This window comes from Dipodomys ordii, unplaced genomic scaffold, assembly GCF_000151885.1.
Source record: "Dipodomys ordii isolate 6190 unplaced genomic scaffold, Dord_2.0 Scaffold107, whole genome shotgun sequence".
Taxonomy (NCBI): domain Eukaryota; kingdom Metazoa; phylum Chordata; class Mammalia; order Rodentia; family Heteromyidae; genus Dipodomys; species Dipodomys ordii.
The window spans coordinates 3,631,725-3,655,593 of NW_012267323.1; the positions used below are offsets into that span (position 1 = coordinate 3,631,725).

At 52.3% G+C, this 23,869-nt stretch overlaps 2 protein-coding genes across 3 annotated transcripts; both read left to right on the forward strand.

The window, feature by feature from the left end:
- Positions 1–872: 872 nt before the first annotated feature.
- Positions 873–7,284, forward strand: Ccdc71 (coiled-coil domain containing 71). 2 transcript variants are annotated; one of them, XM_013028025.1, is made up of 2 exons: positions 873–937; positions 5,238–7,284. In XM_013028025.1, the coding sequence occupies exon 2, from the start codon at positions 5,283–5,285 to the stop codon at positions 6,825–6,827; it is 1,545 nt and encodes a 514-aa protein (XP_012883479.1). In that variant the 5' UTR covers positions 873–937; positions 5,238–5,282; the 3' UTR covers positions 6,828–7,284. The 2 variants fall into 2 exon arrangements, with proteins under 2 accessions (XP_012883479.1, XP_012883478.1); XM_013028024.1 differs by having other exon boundaries at positions 881–937; positions 5,231–7,284.
- A 3,804-nt stretch (positions 7,285–11,088) lies between these two features.
- Lamb2 (laminin, beta 2 (laminin S)) lies at positions 11,089–23,666 on the forward strand. Its single transcript, XM_013028222.1, has 33 exons — positions 11,089–11,179; positions 11,258–11,343; positions 11,495–11,667; positions 11,754–11,889; positions 11,974–12,047; positions 12,421–12,609; positions 12,726–12,789; positions 13,004–13,206; positions 13,298–13,418; positions 14,189–14,377; positions 14,582–14,761; positions 14,880–14,992; positions 15,285–15,364; positions 15,447–15,579; positions 15,743–15,901; positions 15,979–16,106; positions 17,526–17,655; positions 18,513–18,705; positions 18,783–18,926; positions 19,287–19,518; positions 19,604–19,767; positions 19,868–20,092; positions 20,178–20,395; positions 20,491–20,587; positions 20,682–21,054; positions 21,151–21,335; positions 21,416–21,657; positions 21,738–22,086; positions 22,393–22,600; positions 22,684–22,825; positions 22,909–23,085; positions 23,171–23,330; positions 23,418–23,666. Exons 2-33 carry the CDS (start codon positions 11,259–11,261, stop codon positions 23,552–23,554), a joined length of 5,403 nt encoding a protein of 1,800 aa, XP_012883676.1. The 5' UTR covers positions 11,089–11,179; position 11,258; the 3' UTR covers positions 23,555–23,666.
- Positions 23,667–23,869: the final 203 nt, after the last annotated feature.

Sequence of the window (23,869 nt, forward strand, 5' to 3'; positions counted from 1 at the left end):
GTGTGTTAGCGAAATGAACTCCCCTCCCATAGTTCAGTACACTCTTTCCCCTCTCCACAGCTTAGCCTGCTCCCTTCCTAGGCAACACGAAGCTCATGTAGTAATGGCAGTCAGTAATCAGCCTCCAGCCCCCCTTTATCTTGGGATGGCACTTCTCTGGGGCAGCTACCACCATATAAGGCATCAAGAGCCCCTCAGAGTGACCTTCAGGTCTGGGACCCCTTATCTACTATCTGAGCAGCAGCCATAAATCCTAGTCTGCCATGATGAAGCCCCTGGCTCACATGCCCACACCAGGATCTCCTCCTCCTAGCCCCTTCTAAACCTCCTAGGTTATATAGATCTCCGCTTCCTAGCCCCTTCTAGCCCCTCCTAAACCTCCTAGGTTATATAGGTCACCTCAGACAATAGCCCGGCCTCCTCCTCACTTCTCCCTTGTGAGAAGGGGTCTTGCTGGACCCTCTCCCAGCAACAGACCTTCCTTTGTTCTCTGTACCCGGATGTCTGCCTGGATTCCTGGCAAAAGTCTAATTTACCCTATGAGGGTGTCAGATAACCCCCCTGTCCCCCCCCCCCAATCCTAGCTGAATCCTAGTTGAGTCTAACCTGAGGATGAGTTCAGGAAACATCTGCTCAGATTCCCACACTGGACCAGATGGGCCAGAGCAACTTTCCTTCCATAACCACTCTCTCCAGGTAACCCTCCTTAGTACATGCCAGATTTGGAATCTGGGGGTGTCTGTGTGTGTGTGTGGGGGGGTAGTGGTGGTGATGGTGGAAATGGGGTCTTGAAGGCAGGGAGAAGTCAAGGGCCAGCAGGGCGGGCCAGACTCCCGGAAACGGAAGTCCCGCGCGCACTTCCGGTGGCAGTGGGCGGCCATGTTGGAGCGGCTGAGGCGGCGCAGCAGCGCATCCTGGGGTCCCCGCGGCGGCGCCGGTAGGTTGGAGCCGCAGGCCTGACCGTGCTGCGGAGGGGCGGTCAGTGAGGCGGCGGGGCAGAGAGTCTGGGTGGTGGCCAGCTCTTCTCTCGGACCCGCATTCTCCGCCGGCTGGGCCGTGCCCCCCCCCCGTTCCCCGCCCACCCGGCGACCCCACCCGGGGTGGGGGTGGGGGGGGGAGCGTCGCCGGACCCGAGCGCGGCGGGCACCGCCCCGCGGCTGGCAGCTCCTTACCACCCTGACTCCCCCCACACACACCCCTCCTTCCTTCCTTCTGCCGTTGGGGAGAGAGGGGTGGGGGCCGACGGATCCGCCTTCCCTCCCCCTCCCTCCCCAATCCCGCCCCCACCCCGAACCCACTGCGCCCCTGAAATCTTACTTTTTCCTCTGTTCCCCCCCCCACCCCAAATCTTTGGTCAACTTTCTTTGCTGGCCCCTTTCAAAGTAAGGTGTGAATCGATGGATCCGGCTGGTGTCTCCCAAAGCTTTTTTTTTTCTCCCCCCCCCCGCCTCCTTTTTTTTTTTGGGGGGGGGTCCAGTAGTGGGTCCTGAACTCTGGGCCTGGGCGCTGTCCCTCAGCTCTTCAGCTCAAGCACTAGCTCTACCACTTGAGTCACAGCGCCACTTCCGGGTTTTTTCTTTTTGCTTATGTGGTGCTGAGGAATCGAACCCAGGGTCTTGAGCATGCAAGGCAAGCGCTCTACCACTGAGCCACCTTCCCAGCCCCAACCGCCTCCTTTTTTTGGGGGGGGGGCGGGCATCAACATGACCCCAGCCCAAGACAGCCTGGGTCAAAGAATTCCCCGGATCACACCGGCCTGCCCCCCCTAATTATCTCTGGCAAAGGTTTGAGGGTGGGAAGTATTATTAAGCCCCCTCCTTTTTTTCTTTTTTTTTTTTTTTCTCTCTGTCTTTTTTTTTTTTTTTTTACTTTGCCAGTCCTAGGATGAACTTGGGGCCCAGGTACTGTCCCCTCAGTTTCTTTTCCTCAAAACCAACACATTACCACTTGAGCCACAGTGGCACTTCCAGCCTTTTCTGTGGATGAGGTACTGAGGAATCGAACCCAGGGCTTCATGCATGCAAGGCAAGTCACCATATATCACTGAGGCCACATACCTTTCCAACCCAGGGCCCTCCTTCATTCTACAATTCACTCACTATATCCACCTCAGCCACTTCATCCCCCTCCCCTACCCCCCAAAAGAAAATAAATTTTAAAAAACCCTGAAGTCTTGTGCAAGGATTATGCCTGGAAAGCATCCTCTGGGGATTGAAAAATGCCTTTTGACACCTGAGGATCCAAGAATGTTTTCAAACAAAGAGCCCCAAGGGGATTTTTTTTCCCTCGGGGGATTCTCAAGACTACAACCAGAATCCTACATCCGCTCCATTAGGGCTTTGGAAAGAAGCTGTGTACACAAGGGCCTCTAAACCCCAGGGATTTACCTGATTCTCAATTGATCTTTTAATGCTCTGCCTTTTTCTGGGTTGGGTGCTAGATGAGAGTTGTCATTGGTGGCTATAACTTTGTAAACAAATCTGGGTGTTAACAAACTCTTTTATCTGGGCGGTACTGAAGTCTGTATCTCTCTCAACTCTGGCTTAGGAAAGCTTAGACCACTAATATAGACTTGATTGACCATTTCACTTCCAGTGGTTCATTGTCTCTTTGATATGGTTGCCTAGCCCCCAGCTGTCTACATGCTCCTTATCAGTTGTTTTTGTTTCTGTCTAGAAAGCTTTCTCTTGGGCTGGGAAGGTGGCTCAGTGGTAGAGCGCTTGCCTTGTATGCTCTAGGCCCTGGGTTCGATTCCTCAGCACCACATAAACAGAAAAGGCTGGAAGTGGCACTGTGGCTCAAGTGGTAGAGCGCTAGCCTTGAGCTGAAGAGCTTGAGGGACAGTGCCCAGGCCCAGAGTTCAGGCTCCACGACCGGACCCAAAAAAAAAAAAAAAAGAAAGCTTTCTCTTCTAGCACTTGGGAGGCTGAGTTAGGGAAATCTGTAGTTCCAGGCCAGGTTGAGTTAAATAAGAGTGCACACGCGCACACACATACACTCACATGTGTGTAGACTTCTGGATCCTTACCTGAGGTAATTGGTCTCCGTAACTTTAGAGCCAGGAATTGACCACTTACTTGGGTGGTATGCCTAGGTTCTCTGAAAGCAGAACATCCCACCCAATCCCCTCCATTTAAAAACTAGCGCTTGTGGTTCATGCCTGTAATCCTAGCTACTCAGGAGGCTGAGATCTGAGTATCACAGTTCAAAGCTAGCCCAGGCAGGAAAAGCTGTGAAACTATCTTCAATAAACTACCAGAAAACCGGAAGTGGCGCTGTGGCTCAGGTGGTAGAGCACTAGTGTTGAGTTGAAGAGCTCAGGGACAGTGCTCAGGCCCAGAGTTCAAGCCCAGTGACCGACAAAAACAAAAAGTTCCATGGACTTTTCCTGTCTGGGATGGCTTTGAACTGGGATCCTTAGATCTCAGGCTCCTGAGTAGGTAGGATTACAGGCGTGAGCTTCCAGCCCCCAGCAAGCTTGAACTCTGAACCACCTTTGGATCCTCAGATCTCAGCCTCTTGAGTACCTAAGATGGGCATCAGCCACCAGTGCCTGGCAAGATAATCTTGTCAGTTTGTGTGTGTGTGTGTGTGCGTGTGCGTGTGTGCGTGCATGTGTGCCAGTACTGGGGCATGAACTCAGGACTTTGAGCTCTTGGATTTTTCTGCTGAAGGCTGGAGTTCTACCACTTGAGCCAGACTTATACTCAAGAATGTTAATGATGGATTTGCCTTGCCTTAGAACTGGACTCCTGGGCTGGGAATTTGGCTCAGTGATAGAGTGCTTGCCTACCATGCATGAGGCCCTAGGTTCGATTCCTCAGCACCACATACACAGAAAAAAAACAAAAGTGGCACTATGGCTCAAAAACTCAGGGACAGTGCCTATGCCCTGAGTTCAAACCTCAGGACTGGGAAAAAAAAAAAAAAAACTGGGCTCTTTTAGAACAGGGATGTTTGCCTGTGTTCCTAGGATAGAATCTAAGTTTTGGGCATCAGAAAATAGTTGCAGTAGAGCTGGGAAGATGTCTTAGTGGTAGTGTTTACCTAGCATGTGAAGCCCTGGGTTCAATTCCTCAGCACCACGTAAACAGAAAAGGCCAGAAGTGGCGCTGTGGTTCAAGTGGTAGAGCACTAGCCTTAAGTAAAAAGAAGCTTAGGGACAATGTCCAGGCTGTGAGTTCAAGGCTCAGCACTGGCCAAAAAAAAAGAAGAACAGCCAGATGCCAGTGGCTCACATCTGTAATCCTGGCTACTCAGGAGGCTGAGATCTGAGGATGAAGGTTCAAAGCCAGCCCGGGCAGGAAAGTCCTTGAGACTCTTATCTCAAATAAACCTCCAGAAAACCCGAAGTGGCGCTGTAGCTCAAGTGGTAGAGCACTCACCTTTAGTTAAAGAGCTGAGGAACAGTGCCCCAGGCCCATTGTTCAAGCTCCACAACTGACAGAAAGAGAAAAGGAAAATAGTCACAGCATGGGACTTGGCAGAAAGGAGTGGGAGGATTGCTTGAGCCTGTGAATTCAAGACCTGCTTGAACAACATAGTGAAATTTTAGCTAAAACAAAATACAAGATTGAACTAGACATAATAGCATATGCCTAATATCAGAAGTGGAGATCCTGAGACAGGAGGATTATGTAAGTGGGTGCCATTGGCTCACGCCTGTAATCCTCGCTACTCAGGAGGCTGAGAGATCTGAGGATCACGGTTCAAAACCAGCCTAGGCAGGAAAGTCTGTGAGACTCTTATGTCCAATGAACCACCAGAAAACCCAAAGTGGCGCCGTGGCTCAAAGTGGTAGAGCGCTAGCCTTGAGCTGAAGAACTCAGGAACAGTGCCCGGGTCCAGAATTCAAGCCCCATGACTGATGAAAGTTGAAGGGACATGGTTCAATGATGGAATATTTATCTAGCATGCCTAAGACCCAAGGTTTGATCCCTTCGGCATTGCCAAAAAGAAATGAGTAGAACTGAATTCAAATGAGCTAGGCTTAAACCTTTCTAGAAAGCCCAGGAACAAGTTGCTTGGCTCTGGGGTGCTTGCTAAGTGTATCCAGAAGAAAATGCCAGATCTAATCGTAGCCCAATATGGTAGAGATCAGAAAACAGAGGGTTTTACCTCAGCACTCTATCCAGGCTGTGCCATTGGGGTGGGGGGGAGGAGATTTGGCCTGTCTAGCTCCATATATTTCGGTGCCATTCTTACTGATTGTCTTCTTCTTGCCTTGGAGGTGGCAGGCGCTAGTTTGTGGATACCCAGAGAGATCTGCAGTGCCTAATGCCATGAGCGTGGTGGCGCAGCATGTGGAAGAAAAAGCTGTCCACTCCTGGTCACGCATCTCCACAGCAGGGAAGAAGGTGCTGGAAGAGGCACTGCTTGTCTTTAATCCCATGAGCCAGGATCTCTGTGCCACCGAAGCCCAACTTGTGGCCTTTCTGCAGGGCCTGCGAGATGATGGCTTCCAGCCAACCATTCTGCGCAGCGGTGATGTCTATGGCTATAGTTCGTGCACAGCCTCTCCCCCAAGCCAGACGAAACCACAAGCTTGTGCCAACTCAACTTCCACATCCCCTCCTCCAGCCAGTGCTCCCCAAACGGCCATGCCGTTATCCACAAGCCCAACCACACTATTCCCAATGTCACTGTCTGGCAGGCTGGCCAAAGAATCCACACCAGCTCTTGCCAAGCATACTACCACCAACCTGCTGCTGAGCTCCCTGAAGCAGTCAAGTGCCAGCCACACCAGTGGCAAAACCGTGGGCTTCCCTGCCCACCTTTATCCAGGTGTTTACCCTGCCATGCAGCTCTCTGTTGTCCTTGAGGCCCTGGTTCCATTCAAGACTCACCTGCCTTGCTTGGATGCTAAGCACAAGGCCCGGTCACTGCAGCTGTCACTTGCAGACTGTCCTCTAAAGCTGCGGAAGGGTTCGGGAAAAGGTCCAGGGAACCCTGCACCCAAAGCCCCCAGAAAAAACACAACAAGCAAGGGCCTCAAATGTCTGACTCACAAAGGCCAGGGGACTGGACCCCGACAAGGCACTGGGCCCCAGAACAAGACCTCTAGAGCCACTGGGTCCCACAATAGCATGCAAGTGAAAAAGAGCTCTGCCCTAGGCACCAAGACGAAGGCAGCTGGAACTCTGATCAAAGCTGCCCAGGCTCTTGTCAGTGTAGCTCAAACACAAGCCAAGGCAGCACTGGCCAGGGGCAAAACAGCCCTGGTCAGAGGCAAGAAGGTACTGGCCAGAGGCAAAACAGCACTGGTCAGAGGCAAAACAGCACTGGCCAGGGGCAAAACAGCACTGGTCAGGGGCAAAACAGCACTGGTCAGGGGCAAAACAGCACAGGTCAAGGCCCAGAAAGCACTGCCTAAGGGAAAATCAGCACTTCCCAGAGGTAAGACAGCACTCGCCAAGAGCAAAACAGCACAGGCCAAGGCAAAAGTCGTGGTCACACAAGCCAAGGCTAAAGCAAAGGCAATAGATGCCAAAGCCAAGGTGGCTCAGACCAAACCCAGAGGCAGGCCAAAAGGATCTGTTCAGATCAGGACTGCAAGGAAGACCCAGAAAAGCCAGTCTGAGACTGTGGGACAGAAGAGGAAAAAGGCTGAGGAGGCAAAGGATCTTCTTCCCAAGAAGAGGACACGGCTTGGACTCCAATCTAAGGCTTGGCTGGGACCTGCTACAGCCAAACTTAAGGCCCGTGCTATAAAGGTAGATAAGCAGTCCTCCGATGATGAAGTTCTGAAGTGGGCCCAGCGAATCTTCCAGGTGAACCTGTCTCCTATAATACGGCTTCAGCCATTGCTGTCATACTCAACATCCTGATTCCTTCATAAGAATGTTTAGAAGAGCTCTGCAACAGTGAGGACTCTGAGTACCTCTCTAGGGCCCTGGTGGGCCAATCAGCCTCCTCTCAAAAACTGGAGGATTTGGGGGAGGGTGGGAAGTGGGAGGGGTGTTATGGCACAATGCACTGTGACTTGTTCTTTGAGTTGTATGTTCCCTGTTAGCTTCTATCACATTTTATACCTTTCCACCTTTAGTCTCCCTGCTCATCATCCGTGTGTGTGTGTGTGTGTGTGTGTGTGTGTGTGTGTGTGTGTGTGTGTTTAGCTGCTGGCAGGCCAGCTTGAACCTGGGGAAATTAGATGAAAGAAAGAGGATCTTGGTAGCTGGGGGTAGATAGTTAATTTGAGTAACGAGAGTGGACAAGGCTTCAAGCCTCTTAGAAAAAGTGAGGCGTAGTTCAGGTGTTTAGCTCCTTTTGAGTATGTGAGAGGGACCCCCCCTTTTTTTTTTTTGGTTGATTGTGGATTTGAACTTTGGGCCTGGGTGCTGTTCCTCAGTTCTTCACTCAAGGCTAGCACTCTACTACTTGAGCCACAGTATCACTTCCAGTTTTTCTAGTGGTTAATTGGAGATAAGAGTCTCACGGACTTTCCTGCCCGGGCTGGCTTTGAACCGTGATCCTCAGATCTCATCCTCTTGAGTAGCTAGGATTATAGGTGTGCGTCACTGGTGCCTGGCTTTTAACAAAGGTTTTTCTTTTTTCTTTTTTGCCAGTCCTGTGGCTTGAACTCAGGGCCTGTCCCTGAGCTTCTTTTGCTAAAGGCTAGCATTCTACCACTTGAGCCACAGTACTACTTCCAGCTTTTGCTGTGTATGTAGTACTGAGGAATCAAACCCAGGGCTTCATGCATGCTAGGCAAGCACTCTACCACTAAGCCACATTTCCAGCTCCATTGTCTCTAATAGGCAATAAAGGACTGATTCTACTCTGTTCTCAGCACTGTCTCCCAAGCAGGATGTGCCAACTATCTCAAACATACAAGCCCATGTTAAAGAGGACAAAATGTGGTCAGACCTGGGAGTAGAGAAAGTGATCAGAAGGCACTCCGACTGCACCTGTGGCTCCCTCCTGTAATCCTAGCTACTCAAGAGGCTGAGATCTGATGATCATGGTTCAAAGCTATCTGGGGCAGGAAAGTCTGAAAAACCACCAGAAAACCAGAAGTGGTTCTCTGGTTCAAGTGATAGAGCACTAGCCTTGAGCTGAAGAGTTGAGGGACAGCGCCCAGGCTCAGAGTTCAAGCCCCATGACCAACCAAAAGTGGAGCTGTGGCTCAAGTGTTAGAGCACTAGCTTTGTGTTAAAAAAACAAAACTCAGGGACAGCACCCAAGTCCTGAGTTCAAGCCCCAGGGCCAGTACACACACACACACACACACCAGGGCCAGTACACACACACACACACACACAGTGCTAATGAGGTAAAATAGGAGCCCTTCCGGTTCTACTATCACCTTATCCAACCAAGGAAAATTGGCAGTTGTGCTGTTCAGAATTAACCTGTAGGCACCATAGCCAGAACATAGCCAGAAGCCTGTCTGTCAGCTGCAAGTGGGGAAGAGGTTGAGGACTCTTGAAAGGCTGTTTTTGGTTTGTGGAGATGATGTGGGTTGTCCTGGACAGGATGAATCCTATAGAGTTCTGAGTCTACCAGAGGCTCATGTGTGTTATGGAATTTTGGAGTGAAAAGGTAACATATATCTACTGTCTGTCTTGGGCCTTTTCCCGAGATTGCTTCGGTGAATCTTGGGTCTAGCAAGGCCATAGCATTGAAAATTGTTCTATCAGATTAATCATGGCAGCAACAAGACCTGCTGGCAGGCAGAGAACGGTAAGAATGTCAACTTGCCCATGTGTAAGAGTCTCAGATCATGGCCTGATTACAGACTAGCCTTTAGAGCTACAGTTGAGAAGGTCACAAACTGGGCCTTGCCCACTTCATTGAATCTTTCACCGTGATCCAGTCCCCCAGACTGCAGGTTTGCTCTATAAGTGCTGTCCCTAATGGGTACCAGTTAGTCTTTCCCCTGATGATAGAACTCTTGGGCCCCAGACATTCCAGTTCTGCTCCCTGAAAGCTCAATGGACCACGTCCATTCCTTGTATATGTACTAGTACTTCACCTGCAATTGCTCAGGCTGCTTCCTCCTGCCCCTCACCACAGATCAGTGATCTCATCTGTGACCACTCTTATAAGAAGTGAGACCCTATCTCAAAAATAACCCAGAGGAGCTGGGCTCCAGTGGCTGAGATCTGAGGATCATGGTTCAAAGCGAGCCCAGGCAGAAAAGTCAGTGAGAGTCTTATCTCCCATAAACCACTAGAAAACTGGAAGTGGCGCTGTGGTTCAAGTGGTAGAGTGCTGGCCTTGAGCTGAAGAGCTGAGGGACAGAGCCCAAGCCCAGAGTTCAAGCCCCACAACTGACAAAAAAAAAGCCTAAGGGATAACAAGTCTGAGTTCAGTGGCCCTGAGTTCAAGTCCCATACTGACAAAAAGAAAATAGGCCAGGCTGGGAAGGTGGCTCAGTGGTGGTAGAGCGCTTGCCTTGCATGCATGAGGCCCTGGGTTCAATTCCTTAGCACCATATAAGCAGGAAAAAAAGCCAGAAGTGGTGCTGTGGCTCAAATAAAGTGCTAGCCTTGAGCTGAAGGGCTGAATGACAGTGGCCAGACCCAGAGTTCAAGCCTCACAACTGGCAAAAAAAAAAAAAAATAGGCACCCCAGTTGGGCACTAGTGGCAGAGATTGAGAGAACTATTGTTGGAAGCCAGTCCAGGCAAAAAATTCATGAGAACCCATCTCAACAGAAAAAGCTCATTAAGAGTTTAGGGGCAAGGGCAGAGCCTGGCTCAGATGAACTGATCTCCTGGGGTACTGCAATGTCATAAGAATCAGGTATTAGAGGTGACAGGGCAGCCAATCTGCAGGCCCTGGAGCAGTAGACAGCAGAACTGTACGAGCACATGACTTGGCACACCCAACTCTCTGATGTGTGTGTATGTGTTTGTGTGTGTGTGTGTGTGTTGTGGGCCAGTTCTGGGGCTTGAACTCAGGGGGCTTGGACACTGTCTCTGAGCTTTTGTGCTCAAGGCTAGTGCGCTACCACTTGGAGCCACAGCTCTACTTCTGGCTTTCTGGGCATTTATTAGAGATAAAAAAAATTCTCCTGGACTTTCTGGCCTGGGCTGGCTTTGAACCACAATCTTCAGATCTCTGCCTACTAAGCAGGTAAGATTATAGACATGAGCCACCCAGTTGATCTAACATTTTAACCCCAGAGGACCCCCCCCTCAGATGACCCTGGAACCCTCCCCCTCCCCCAGACACCTATTCCAATGAAGGGACAGTCCACAGGACTGAACTGCCCATCCCCATGTTCCTTTGTAAAGCAGGGTGTGTTCCCCTTCAGGAACTCCCAGCATACTTCTGCCATCCTGCAGCTCCCAGTACTCTGCCTGGCCCCAAACAATGCCTTCCTATCTGTAGCAGCCCAGAGCAAGCTTGATCCACTGAAGACCAGTGAGTGGACTCTTCCCGCTGGAGTCCCAGGGGTTTGGGCGGGGCAGGCGCATTCCAACCCTGGGCACCAGGGCTCCCAGAGATCTGGAAGGTCCGGAGTGGATAGAACACAAGATTGGGATTCTCTTGCCGCTGATCTGCTCCAGTCCATTTTCCAGTGTGGGAACAAGGCATCTCTGCTCCCAGCCTGCTTTGCTGTAGGGTGTAGGAGAGACAGAGCTCCCTGGAACTGTGCTTCAGGCACAGTGGGGGGCTCTCCCATCCTTCCTGTCTTTTGAGCTGGGTTAAAGTTCCCCCAGAGTTCTGAATAGAGGAACTTACCTGCTCTATTTGCATCCTTCCACTTCCCTGAGACATTGGAGCCGGAGGATCACAGCTGTGTGTGCAGTGATTTCCTCAGGGATGACAGGGACCATGTTTGGCCCTGTATGGAAGATCACAAAGATTAGAAACCTCTCATTTACTTCTGACATGTTTCCAACTTTGTGAGCTCTGCTCCTGGGGTGGCCTAAATACATCAGATTCCTTATTTTCCCCTGGCTCTTGGCTTGGGGGGCCCAAATGAAGATAAGTGGGTGAAATGATCAGTGTCTGGTTTCTGGGATGAGGGCGGGAGCGGAGCGGACTCTGTTCTGTGGAATGTTCTTGTCTCTGATCCGCTCCAGAGTTTCTTTTTTGCCTTGCTTCCCAACTTTGCTCAAACTCTCCTAACTCTGAGCTTCAGTGGAGGGATTGCTGCCCTGCTGAACAAACCCTGGGACCTTCTGAAGGCTGGAAGAGAAACCAGCCCAGGACCCCACACCATCAGGGTCAGCTTGAGACCCTAAGGGGAGGCGGATACTATTGAGCCCCAAACCCTTCATCTCCCTTCTTTCCTTTTTCTTCAGGATGGAGCGGGCCTCGGGGGAACGAGGGAGGGGCTGGCGATCTTATTCTGTGCCTTGGGAACTTGGACTGGGCCTACTTCTAAGCGGTAAGGGAGGGCAGGAGGGGGGTGGACACCTAAGATTGTGGAATGTGATGTGGTGGTAGGTGGTGGGGGTAGCCACCACTGGGGAACATGGGATAGGACCATCTGATGGAAACAACTGGAGAATTGGCTGACCCACTATCTTCCTACCCAGTGTTGGCTGCCATACTGGCCCAGGCCCAGGCCTTGGATGTGCCTGGTTGTTCACGAGGAAGCTGTTACCCAGCCACGGGAGACCTGCTGGTGGGCCGTGCAGACAGACTGACTGCCTCATCGACCTGTGGCCTGCACGGCCCCCAGCCCTACTGCATCGTTAGTCACCTACAGGTACTGAGGGGGCCTGGATAGAAGGCAGCATCAGAATGGGGCTATCCCTGGTGAAGGCCTTTGATCCTAACCTTGACCCAATCCAGGATGAGAAGAAGTGCTTCTTGTGTGACTCCCGACGCCCCTTCTCTGCGCGAGATAACCCGCACAGCCATCGCATCCAGAATGTAGTTACTAGCTTTGCACCGCAGCGCCGGACAGCCTGGTGGCAATCAGAGAATGGTGAGGCTGTTGGCATGGGTTCTGGAATCAGCAAGGCTGCACACCTGTAGCCTCGTGGCCTTGACCTCTTAACTCCTGCCCCAGGTATCTCCAAGGTCACCATCCAGCTGGACTTGGAGGCTGAGTTCCATTTCACACACCTCATTATGACCTTCAAGGTGCCTGCATGTTTGGGAGCCTGGCTAAATTACCCCCTTAGCTCCCCATTACCCACCCGTCCCCGACTGATCCTCCCCACACCCCCTATTTTTCAACCCCAATCTCTCTGAGTTCATAATGTGAATGGTACATGCCTTCCCATAAACCATTCATCTCCAGATCTTTGCACACACAGTTTTTCTGCCCCAATCCTGAATCACAGCCCACCCAATAGAAGTGTCTTCCTTCCTGGGACATTGTTTAGTTTCCATGATCACCCTGACCTGTCTGTGAGAAATCTGAAGGGTCATCTCAGGCTGAACATGGATCTCAATAGCCTGGTACTTTCTGATGAGCCATGTCCCCGCCCCCCTCCCTTCCCCTGCCACCTAGACTTTTCGCCCTGCTGCCATGCTGGTGGAACGTTCTGCAGACTTCGGCCGTACCTGGCATGTGTACAGATATTTTTCCTATGACTGTGGGGCTGACTTCCCAGGAATCCCACTGGCACCCCCACGGCACTGGGATGATGTTGTGTGTGAGTCCCGCTACTCAGAAATTGAGCCATCTACGGAAGGCGAGGTGAGGATTAGAATCTGCCCTGAGTCCAGAAAGCAGGCCGGGGAGGGCTGTGTGAGGTAGAGAGGGGAAAATGATGTACTTAAGGCAAGGTTTCTGTGGACTTCCTCCCTCCCTAGGTCATCTATCGGGTGTTGGACCCAGCCATTCCTATCCCAGATCCCTACAGCTCACGGATTCAGAGTGAGTATATCATCCTTTGCATCTGGCACCATCCCCAGTGTCCCCACTGGGGCCCCAGTGACTATTTTAGGTGCTTGCTAGGGCGGGTGCCAAGCTCAGTTTAGCAGGAGACAGGAGGCCTCTCAAGGTCACCTTGGCAGCTGCAGCCCCTGTGTGGGTATCAACCAGGGCTTGCCTGGTTAACTGAACTCATCCCTCACCCCTCTCCCCTCAGATCTGTTGAAGATCACCAACCTCCGGGTGAACCTGACTCGGCTTCATACACTCGGGGACAATCTACTAGACCCAAGAAGGGAGATCCGAGAGAAATACTATTATGCTCTCTATGAGCTGGTTGTACGTGGTAACTGCTTCTGCTATGGGCATGCTTCACAGTGTGCTCCTGCCCCAGGGGCACCGACCCACGCCGAGGGCATGGTGAGAGGGGTTCAGATGGGTGGGATAGGGATCAGGGCAGGGACAGGCGTGGCTGGGTAGTGCTGACCCTCCTGCCCGCTCATTTCCTTAGGTGCACGGGGCCTGCATCTGCAAACATAACACGCGTGGCCTCAACTGTGAGCAATGCCAAGATTTCTATCATGATCTGCCCTGGCGGCCAGCTGAGGATGGCTACAGTCATGCCTGCAGAAGTAAGATTCTGGCTTCCATAGCATCCAACTTTTAGAGCCTGTTAGGTTTTGGGCAGCCCTTACAGCTATTTGGTTAATCCCTTAACATGTCAGGCTGTGTCCAATGGGTATCCAGGGAGTTGGAGGTGTGACTCACTTGGTAGAGTGCTAGCCAATGAGTGAAAGCATCAGGTACTGAATTTGCATCTCAGCCTCAGACCAAAAAAAGAAAAGGAACAAAGAGGGGCTGGTAAGGTGGCTTAGTGGTAGAGTGCTTGCCTACCATGCATGAAGTCCTGGGTTCGATTCCCCAGGATCATATAAACAGGAAAAAGCTGGAGCCGGGCACTGGTGGCTACTCAGGAGGCTGAGATTTGAGGATCAAGGGTCAAAGCCAGCCAGGCCAGGAAAGGCTGTGAGACTCTTGTCTCCAATTAACTATCAGAAAACCAAAGTGGCGCTCTGGTTCAAGTGGTAGAGTGCTCGCCTTGAGCAAAAGCAGCTCAGGGACAGTGCCCAGGCCCTGAGTTCAAGATCTATGACCAGCAAAAAAAAAAGAAAAGAAAAAGAAAGAAAAGAAAAAGCCTGAAGTGGCACCACGCGGTGATTCAAGTGGTTGAGTGCTAGCCTTGAAACTCAGAGTCAGTGCCTAGGCCCACGAACTGGAAGGGAAAAAAAGTCACACACAAATTCTGGTCAGTGGGAAGACTCTAAAGCAACACTAGGCCTCCCCATACCCCTTACCCTCAAGACCTGGTCTGTCCTTCAAATACCCTCTGCTTACCCCATAGAATGTGAGTGCCATGGGCACAGCCATAGCTGTCACTTCGACATGGCCATGTACCTGGCATCTGGCAATGTAAGTGGAGGTGTGTGTGATGAATGTCAACATCACACGGCTGGACACCATTGTGAAGTCTGCCGGCCCTTCTTCTACCGGGACCCAACCAAGGACCTACGCGATCCAGCTGTGTGCCGCCGTAAGGCTGGGGCTTGTTAAGGAGGGCAGAACAGCTGGACTGGAGCCAGAAATTGGGAAGTCACGGTGCTATTCCGTTTGCCCAGAACTGATGTGGTGGGAGTTTGGGAACTAGCTTGGGAATGGTGGAACTGGGAATGGAGAAGACTGATGCTGATTAGAGTGACTTTATGCTTCTTATTTGTTTTTCCCCTGTGTCTTTTAGCCTGTGATTGTGACCCTATGGGTTCCCAAGATGGTGGTCGCTGCGATTCCCATGACGATCCCGCCCTAGGACTGGTGTCAGGCCAATGTCGCTGCAAAGAACACGTGATGGGTACTCGTTGCCAGCAGTGCCGTGATGGCTTCTTCGGGCTCAGTGCCAGTGACCCTCAAGGCTGCCAGCGTATGTGCCTCTTGGGCTGACCTTTAACCCCTGACCTTTTCACTACTGTTAACTACACCTGAATCTGAACATTGCCTTAGCTACCCAAAGTGTTCAAGGGTCTTTTTTTTTCATGCAGGTTGTCAATGTAATGCACGGGGCACGGTGTCTGGGACTACCCCTTGTGACCCCCATAGTGGAACCTGTTTCTGCAAACGTCTAGTGACTGGACATGGCTGTGACCACTGCCTGGTGTGACTGGAGGGAACTGGGGTCTAGGATCCTGGAAATGTTCTCTGATCTGAACCCATGGGATTTTTTTTGGGGGGGGGTGAGGAGGGGCGGTGGAGCAATGTCCATACTCCAATGTGAAGGGGTGCTGAAAATTTAAAAGCCCAGCCTTGGCTGATTAACAAGGGTTGAAGACCAGTGGTTTGGGAGACAGAAGCAGGGAATGTGGTTGGATTCCCCGTTGGGAAGAAGAGGGGGCGGGATCAGGGGTGGGGAGGTCTATTTCTGACCCTTAGCAATCCCTTTCCTTTAGCCTGGCCACTGGGGCTTGAGCCATGATCTGCTGGGCTGCCGCCCTTGTGACTGCGATGTGGGTGGTGCCTTGGATCCTCAGTAAGTACTCTATAGGGGTGCTGGGGAGCCAGGGAGGGGACAGAAGAGGGGGTTCTTCTTGAGTAATCACAGTATCCTTCAGATGTGATGAAGCCACCGGTCAGTGCCGCTGCCGCCAGCACATGATTGGGCGACGCTGTGAACAAGTACAGCCTGGGTACTTCCGGCCCTTTCTAGATCACTTAACTTGGGAGGCTGAAGATGCCCGAGGGCAGGTAAATGTGCCCGAGAGAAGGGATGGCTGAGAGGCTGGATGATGGGTAGAGCCTGGAGTGAGCTATACAGCGTTGGGTGAGATCTTGGCAGAACTGGGCTGGTTATGGCAGAAGAGATGGTGTCTTACCTGAACCTCCATCCCTGTTCGCATGATCTTCCCAGGGGCTTGATGTGGTGGAGCGCCTGATGACCAGCCAGGGGACTCCATCTTGGACTGGCCCAGGTTTTGTGCGGCTGCGGGAAGGTCAGGTGTTAGAGTTCCTGGTGACCTCTTTGCCGAAGGCCATGGACTATGACATTCTGCTACGCTTGGAGCCTCAGGTCAGACCCTAGGAATTGTGACCTGGAGCTAAATCTCTGGCTGTGGAAGTAGCTCCTGGTTCATCTTCTCTTCTCAGGTCCCTGAGCAATGGGCAGAGATTGAGTTGATAGTGCAGCGGCCAGGGCCTGTGTCTGCCCATAGCCCATGTGGGCATGTGCTGCCTAACGATGATCGTATCCAAGGGACTCTGCAACCAAACACCAGGTAAAGGCACTGCTGGTTGTCATGATGAAGGGTTGTGGGGCCTAGTCTAGCCAGGCACCTGTAAGATCCCACTGCTTATTAATCTATTCTTTCCTTCAAGTACCTCTTCCTGGATCAGGATCCTAGCTCAAGTTGTATAGCATTAGCCCTGGCTTAGATCCTTAGTACTTGGGGCGGTGCAGGGGACAAGGAGAGGGAGGAAGCCAGATACTGATGGCTCACACCTGCCATCCTAGCTACACAGGAGACTGAGATCTGAGGCTCCCAGTTCAAAACCAGCCCTGGCAGGAAATCCTGTGGAGACTCTTTATCTCCAGTTAACCACTAAAAAGCTAGAAGTAGAGCTGTGGTTAAATGGGTTAAACACAAGCTTTGAGCATAAAAGCTCAGGAACCATACCCAGTTCCTGAGTTCAAGCCCTAGGACTGGCAAAAACAAACTAAAACCTCCTTGGTAAGCCTTTTTTGTTAAGCTGTGTTCAATATGGTTTATGGTCACAGGAAGGAAGGAAGCAAAACAAAGCCTGCTCTCTCAGGGGTCTAAGGTTAAGAGGCCAAAGCAGGAATTAATGGAAAGCAGACGTTGTCACTACAGGAAGCAGGGTGGGGGAGGGAGGTGTGGGATGGCAACATCAGAAGATACTGAACAGGGATTTGACTGGTTAGGTTAATCTTTTGAACACAAGGGACAAGAGAACACTTTTAGAGGATCTATAGTGGAGCTGACCCCCCCGCCACCAAATGGCTAAGGGTATGGCCCAAGGGGTAGCCTAGCAAGCACAAGGCATTGATATTGAACCCTAATGTTTTCAAGAAAGAAAGAAAGAACTGGGCACTGGTGGCTTACACCTGGAATCCAAGCTACTCAGGAGGCTGAGATCTGAGGGTCACAGTTCAAAGCCAGCCCAGGCTGGCTAACTCTTATCTCCAGTGAACCACCAGAAAACCAAAAGTGGCCCTGTGGATCCAAGTGGTAGAGTGCTAGCCTTGAGTGAAAGAGCTCAGGAACAGAGTGCCCAGACCCTGAGCTTAAGCTCCACAGTTGCCAAAAAAAGAAGAGAGAAAGAGACAGAGACAGAGAGACAGAGACTAAAAAAAGAAAAAAGGAAAAGAAAGGAAAGGAAAAGAAAAATGAAAGAACTGGAAAGTTCTCATGTCAGTCTGTATGCTTCTAGTAATACTGGTCTTCACAGGGCGTATGATTCCAGAAACACATTATGCTAATATTCTGAGACAGATTCTCTGTAAGATACCCAGCAGCTTCTCTGTTGGCCTAGTGCCACTCGGCCCAGCCTGAATCAAGCAATAGTCTCTGCCTTGGCTAATTGGTTGCTCTGAGCGGGGTATAATAGACCCAGGATGATGGGCATAGGGACTCTGTATAACACCCACCTGCCCCTTACCCCCCACCCCATGCCAGGTACATGATGCTTCCCAGACCTGTCTGCCTTGAGCCTGGCATCTCCTATAAGCTGCATCTAAAGCTGGTGCGAACAGGAGGAAGTACCCAGCCTGCGATCTACTCTGGACCTGACCTGCTTGTTGATTCGGTGAACAATACCCTCCAGTCAAACATGGCAGAGACTAGGATCCTGGCAGGAAGGGGTCAATGGAAAAGGGGGCATGCCAGGTGCTGGTGGCTCATGTTTGTCATCCTAGCTACCTCAGGAAGCTGAGATCTGAGGATCATAGCTCAAAGCCAGCTTGGGCAGGAAAGTCTATGAGACTCTTAACTCCAATGAGATACCAGAAAACCAGAAGTGAGGCTGTGGCTAATGTGGTAGAACACTAGCCTTGAGTGAAAGAGCTTAGGGAGCTGGGCACTAGTGGCTCATGCCTATGATCCTAGCTACTCCGGAGACAGAGATCTGAGGATTGCGGTTCAAAGCCAGCCCAGGCAGGAAAGTCTGTAAGACTCTTATCCCCTATAAATCACTCAGAAAACAGGAAGTGGCGCTGTGGCTCAAGTGGTCGAGTGCTAGCCTTGAGCTGAAGAGCTGAGGAACAGTGCCCAGGCCCAGAGTTCAAGCCCCACGATCGACAAAAAGAAAAATGTAAAAAAAAAAGAAAGAGGGCTGGGAATGTGGCTTTTAGTGGCAGAGTGTTTGCCGAGCATGCAGGAAAGCCCTGGCTTCAATTCCACAGTACCATATACACAGAAGAAGCCAGAAGTGGTGCTGTGGCTCAAGTGGTAGAGCGCTAGCCTGGAGCAAAAGAAGCTCAAGGACAGTGCCCAGGCCCTGAGTTCAAGCTCTAGGACTGGCAAAAAAAAAAAAAAGAAGAAGAAGTAAAGAAAGAGAAAAGGAAGGAAGGAAGGAAGGCCCATGATAGGACCAAGACCAAGTACTCTGGCAGTATCAATGTATTTCCCTCTTTGAGCTGCACTGTTCCTTGTTCATCCATCTAGTTGGTGCTACTGCCCCGTGTCCTGGTGCTAGAGATGTTTAGTGCAGGGGATGCTGTTGCTCTTGAGCGCCGTGCCACCTTTGAACACTATCGCTGCCATGAGGAAGGTCTGCTGCCCAGCAAGAATCCGCCCTCGGAGGCCTGCGGCCCTCTTCTCATCAGCCTGTCCACTCTCATCTACAATGGCGCATTGCGTGAGTACTTCTGATGTGGATTGGCTGGGCAGAGAGGTGGAGGCTCAGGCTGATTTGGTTTCCTTTCATTCCTACAGCGTGTCAGTGTGACCCTCAAGGCTCACTGAGTTCTGAGTGCAACCCTCATGGTGGCCAATGCCTGTGTAAACCTGGAGTGGTTGGGCGCCGCTGTGATCTCTGTGCTACTGGCTACTATGGCTTTGGTCCTACAGGATGTCAAGGTATTTGCTTCTTCCTGACTTCTTCTGGCCTCTTCCTTCCTTCCTTCCTTCCTTCCTTCCTTCCTTCTGTCCTTTCTCTCTCTCTCTCTCTCTCTTTTCTTTTCTTTCATCGGTCATGGGGCTTGAACTCTGGGCCTGGGCACTGCCTCTGAGCTCTTCAGCTCAAGGCGAAGCACTCTACCACTTGAGCCACAGTGCCACTTCCAGTTTTCTGGTGGTGCATTGGAGATAAGAGTCTCACAGACTTTCCTGCCCTGGCTGGCTTTGAACCACGATTCTCAGATCTCAGCCTCCTAAATAGCTAGGATGACAGGTGTGAGCCACTGGCACTTGGCTCTAAACTTCTTCTTCTACCCCTAGCCTGTCAGTGCAGCCCTGAGGGGGCACTCAGTGGTTTATGTGAAGGAACTAGTGGACAGTGTCCCTGCCGAACGGGTGCCTTTGGACTTCGCTGTGATCGCTGCCAACGTGGCCAGTGGGGATTTCCTAGTTGCCGGCCATGTGTCTGCAATGGGCATGCGGATGAATGCGATTCTCACACGGGTGCTTGCTTGAGCTGTCGTGATCACACCGGGGGTGAACACTGTGAAAGGTGATCTTAGAGCAGCATTGAGTGGGTTGATGGTTGGGCAGGCTGTCTGGGGATGCTTAGAACTCTTCCCTTTCTTCCCCTATAGGTGCCTTGCTGGTTTCCATGGAGACCCACGGCTGCCGTATGGCAATCAGTGTCGACCCTGTCCTTGTCCTGAAGGCCCTGGGAGCCAACGACACTTTGCCACATCTTGTCACCGGGATGGGTACTCTCAGCAGATCGTGTGCCATTGCCGGGCAGGCTACACAGGTGAGTGGTTTTCGGGGAGAGGGGGGCAGGGAGGCAGGCATTGAGATCAAGCTGAGCTGGCTGAGGTGAATACTTATGGCTTTCTCTTGATCACGGGCAGGGCCACGGTGTGAAACTTGCGCCCCTGGGCACTTTGGGGACCCCTCAAAGCCAGGTGGTAGGTGCCAACTGTGTGAATGCAGTGGGAATATTGATCCCAAGGACCCTGAGGCCTGTGACCCCCGCACGGGGCAATGCTTACGTTGCTTATACCACACGGAAGGCCCTGGCTGTGCTATCTGCAAGCCTGGCTTCCATGGGCAAGCTGCTCAACAGAGCTGCCATCGTGAGTATGGATACAGGATGGGATGGCTGGGGGTGGGCTCCACTGACTGGGCTCTTGACTATTGTCCTCATCTTTGTTGGCATAGGTTGCACCTGCAATCTGCTGGGCACAAGTTCCCAGTACTGCCCATTGGTTGACCAGTGCCACTGTGATCCGAACAGTGGGCAGTGCCCGTGTCTCCCCAATGTCCAGGGCCTTAGCTGTGACCGTTGTGCCCCCAACTTTTGGAATCTCACCAGTGGCCATGGCTGCCAACCTTGTGCTTGCCACCCAACCCGGGCTAGAGGCCCCAGCTGTAATGAGGTATGGAATCCTGTAGCTCTCTGGATAGATGGTTGCCTCGCTGTCTGCTTCATTTTGAGAACTCAGTCTGAACCTTGGCTCTGTTCTCACTCTAGTTCACAGGGCAGTGCCACTGTCGTGCCGGCTTTGGTGGGCGGACTTGTTCTGAGTGCCAAGAGCTCCACTGGGGAGACCCTGGCTTGCAGTGTCGTGGTGAGGCAGCTGGGGAGACCGGGGTGGATGGAGGGGTTTTGTCAGGAGGTCCCCAAAGAGGCGCAAACTCTACAGTGCATGTCCTTTCCTGCAGCTTGTGATTGTGACCCTCGCGGAATAGACACTCCTCAGTGCCACCGAGCCACAGGCCACTGTAGCTGCCGCCCGGGTGTGTCTGGTGTGCGCTGTGACCAGTGTGCCCGAGGATTCTCCGGTGTCTTTCCTGCCTGCCACCCTTGCCATACGTGCTTTGGGGACTGGGACCGTGTGGTGCAAGACTTGTCTGCTCGTACCCGGCGCTTGGAGCAATGGGCCCAGGAATTGCAACAGACGGGTGTGCTTGGTGCCTTTGAGAGCAACTTTTTGAAACTGCAAGAGAAGCTGGGCATGGTACAGACCATCGTGGGTGCCCGCAATACCTCAGCTGTCTCCACGACGAAGCTGGTGGAGGCCACAGAGGAGCTGCGGTATGGCGGGGCCAGAAGAAACCTGATGGGTTGGGGAATGGGCCCAATGGATGGAGGCTGCAGGCTCTCTAAACCTGCTCTCCCCTACTGATACAGGCGTGAAATCGGAAAGGCCACGGAGCACCTGACTCAGCTAGAGGCAGGACTGACAGACATACAGGATGAGAACTTCAATGCTAACCACGCACTCAGTGGCCTGGAGCGAGATGGGCTTGCACTAAATCTCACACTGAAGCAGCTTGATCAGCATCTGGACCTGCTCAAGCATTCAAATTTCCTTGGTAAGTGGTTGGCTACATAGGCAGGCAGATGGGCCCATGTTGATCTTCAGCTGACCATAGACCTCTGCCCCAACGCTTAGGTGCCTTTGATAGCATCCGCCATGCCCACAGCCAGTCGGCAGAGGCAGAACGTCGTGCTAATACCTCTGCCCTGGCGGTACCCAGTCCTGTGAGCAACTCAGCAGATCTCCGGCGTCGCACTGAAAGGCTGATGGAAACTCAGAGGAAAGACTTTAATCGCAAACATCTGGCGAACCAGCAGGCACTGGGCAAGCTCTCAACCCATACTCAAGGCCTGAGTCTGACAGGCATAAATGAATTGGTGAGCTACAAGAGTGGGGTGGGATGGGGAGATGTTGGATGGTATTCTCACAGAGCTCTGACTTGTTCTGGGCCTGGCAGGTGTGTGGGGCCCCAGGGGATGCTCCGTGTGCTTCCAGCCCTTGTGGTGGTGCCGGCTGTCGGGATGAAGATGGGCAGCCCCGCTGTGGAGGCCTTGGCTGTAGTGGAGCAGCAGCCACAGCAGATCTAGCCCTAAGCCGGGCCCGGCATACACAAGCAGAGCTACAACGGGCATTGGTAGATGGTGGCGGCATCCTCAGCCAAGTGGCTGAGACTCGTCGGCAGGCAGGCGAGGCCCAGCAGCGGGCCCAGGCAGCCTTGGACAAGGCTAATGCTACCAGAGGACAAGTGGAGCAGGCCAATCAGCAGCTTCGAGAACTCATCCAGAGTGTGAAGGACTTCCTCAGCCGTGAGCCTCCCATGTGGCCCCGGGGCCATGTCATTATTTCTCCTGTGTCTGTGTGTCTCTTCATCTCAGGACCTTCAGTGGGACTTGTTTATGGTCCTGTGGCTAAGCCCTGAGCCCTTGCTCCTATGTGACTCCTCTAACTCGTGTCTCTCACTTTGTGTCCCTTGTTGTAATTTCCATCCCTATAGTGTATCAATATACCTATTAACAAACGCCTATCCCATGTCCTCCACCCCTCATGATGATTGTCCCCATACTCATGCTGGAGAATCTATCCTTAAGTTCTTTAACCTGTGTCCCCGATAGAGGAGGGGGCTGATCCTGATAGCATTGAGATGGTGGCCACACGGGTGCTGGAGTTGTCCATCCCAGCCTCACCTGAGCAGATCCAGAACCTGGCGAGTGCAATTGCAGAGCGAGTCCGAAGCTTGGCAGATGTGGACACCATCCTAGCACGGACGATGGGGGATGTGCGTCGGGCTGAGCAGCTACTTCAGGATGCACAGCGGGCACGGTATGACCCAATCCAACCCTCACCCCTATCCTTGACAGCTGCCTGATCCTGATTTACAGGCTCTGATTCTCTCTTTTCTTCAGGAGCCGGGCTGAGAGTGAGAAACAGAAGGCAGAGATGGTACAGGTGGCACTGGAGGAGGCCCAGCGGGCACAGGGTGCTGCACAGGGGGCTATCCGAGCAGCAATGGTTGACACACAGGACACAGAGCAGACCCTGAATCAGGTGTGGTCTCTGTAGGACATCAATGGGACAAGGTTATGGGCATGCCCCATAGATCTGTTTAACCCTGGACTCGTCCATGGCAGGTACAAGAGAAGATGGCTGGTGCTGAGCAGGCCCTTGGCTCTGCAGGTGAGCGGGCCCGGCAATTGGATGCTCTTTTGGAGGCTCTGAAACTGAAACGGGCAGCAAATAGCCTGGCAGCCTCTACTGCTGAAGAAACAGCAGATAGTGCCCAGAGCCGTGCCCGCGAGGCTGAGCAGGTAAGCTTGAGAGACAGCTGAAGGAGGTAATCATGGTTGAGTCTCTGCTGGGCTAGCATACTGACCCTGATCTCCACTTGCATAGCTATTGCAGGGAACAGTTGGCGACCAATACCAAACGGTAAGAACCCTGGCTGAACGCAAGGCCCAGGGTGTGCTGGCTGCGCAGAAGAGGGCAGAACGTCTGCGGGATGAGGCTCGCAACCTGTTACAGGAGGCTCAAGACAAGCTACAGAAGCTACAGGGTGAGAGGACTGTTTGGAGCAGAGGCCAGGAGGGGTGGGGATTATGGGAGAAGGACACCCCCGAAATTGATACTTGGCTCCTCCTAGAACTGGAGGGTGCCTATGAAGAAAACGAACGCGCACTGGAGGGGAAAGCAGCTCAGCTGGATGGTCTGGAAACCAAGATGCGCAGCGTGCTTCAAGCCATCAACCTGCAGGTGCAGATCTACAACACCTGCCAGTAACCCCTGCTCGAGGGCCTTCCCCCAAAGTCCCCAGCACTGCTGCGCATGCGCGTTGCCTACCCACATAGGAATGAGCCTGGCAGGGCTGGCAATAAACCAGTGTGAACCTCCACTATGTTGTCGGTCTTCTTTAATTTGGAACGTGTGCGTGCGTGTGTGTGTGTTTGTGTGTGTGTGTGTGTGTGAGATGAATGTCTCCCCTTCCAGACCTGGCCGGCCATCCTTGGCCACCCACAGTACTAATAGCTCCAGCTAAGGCTCCAGCACCGGAAGTGCTCTTCTTCAGGGCTTGGGCCCGCCCAGGAGCTGTCCATC

Excerpts from the sequence above, each read along its gene's own strand:
- Ccdc71 (XM_013028025.1), top strand. The coding sequence starts at position 5,283 with ATGAGCGTGGTGGCGCAGCATGTGGAAGAAAAAGCTGTCCACTCCTGG.
- Lamb2 (XM_013028222.1), top strand. The coding sequence starts at position 11,259 with ATGGAGCGGGCCTCGGGGGAACGAGGGAGGGGCTGGCGATCTTATTCT. Across the intron at positions 18,927-19,286 it reads TGGTCCTACAGGATGTCAAG|CCTGTCAGTGCAGCCCTGAG; the intron begins GTATTTGCTTCT and ends TTCTACCCCTAG. Across the intron at positions 22,601-22,683 it reads CAGGATGCACAGCGGGCACG|GAGCCGGGCTGAGAGTGAGA; the intron begins GTATGACCCAAT and ends TCTTTTCTTCAG.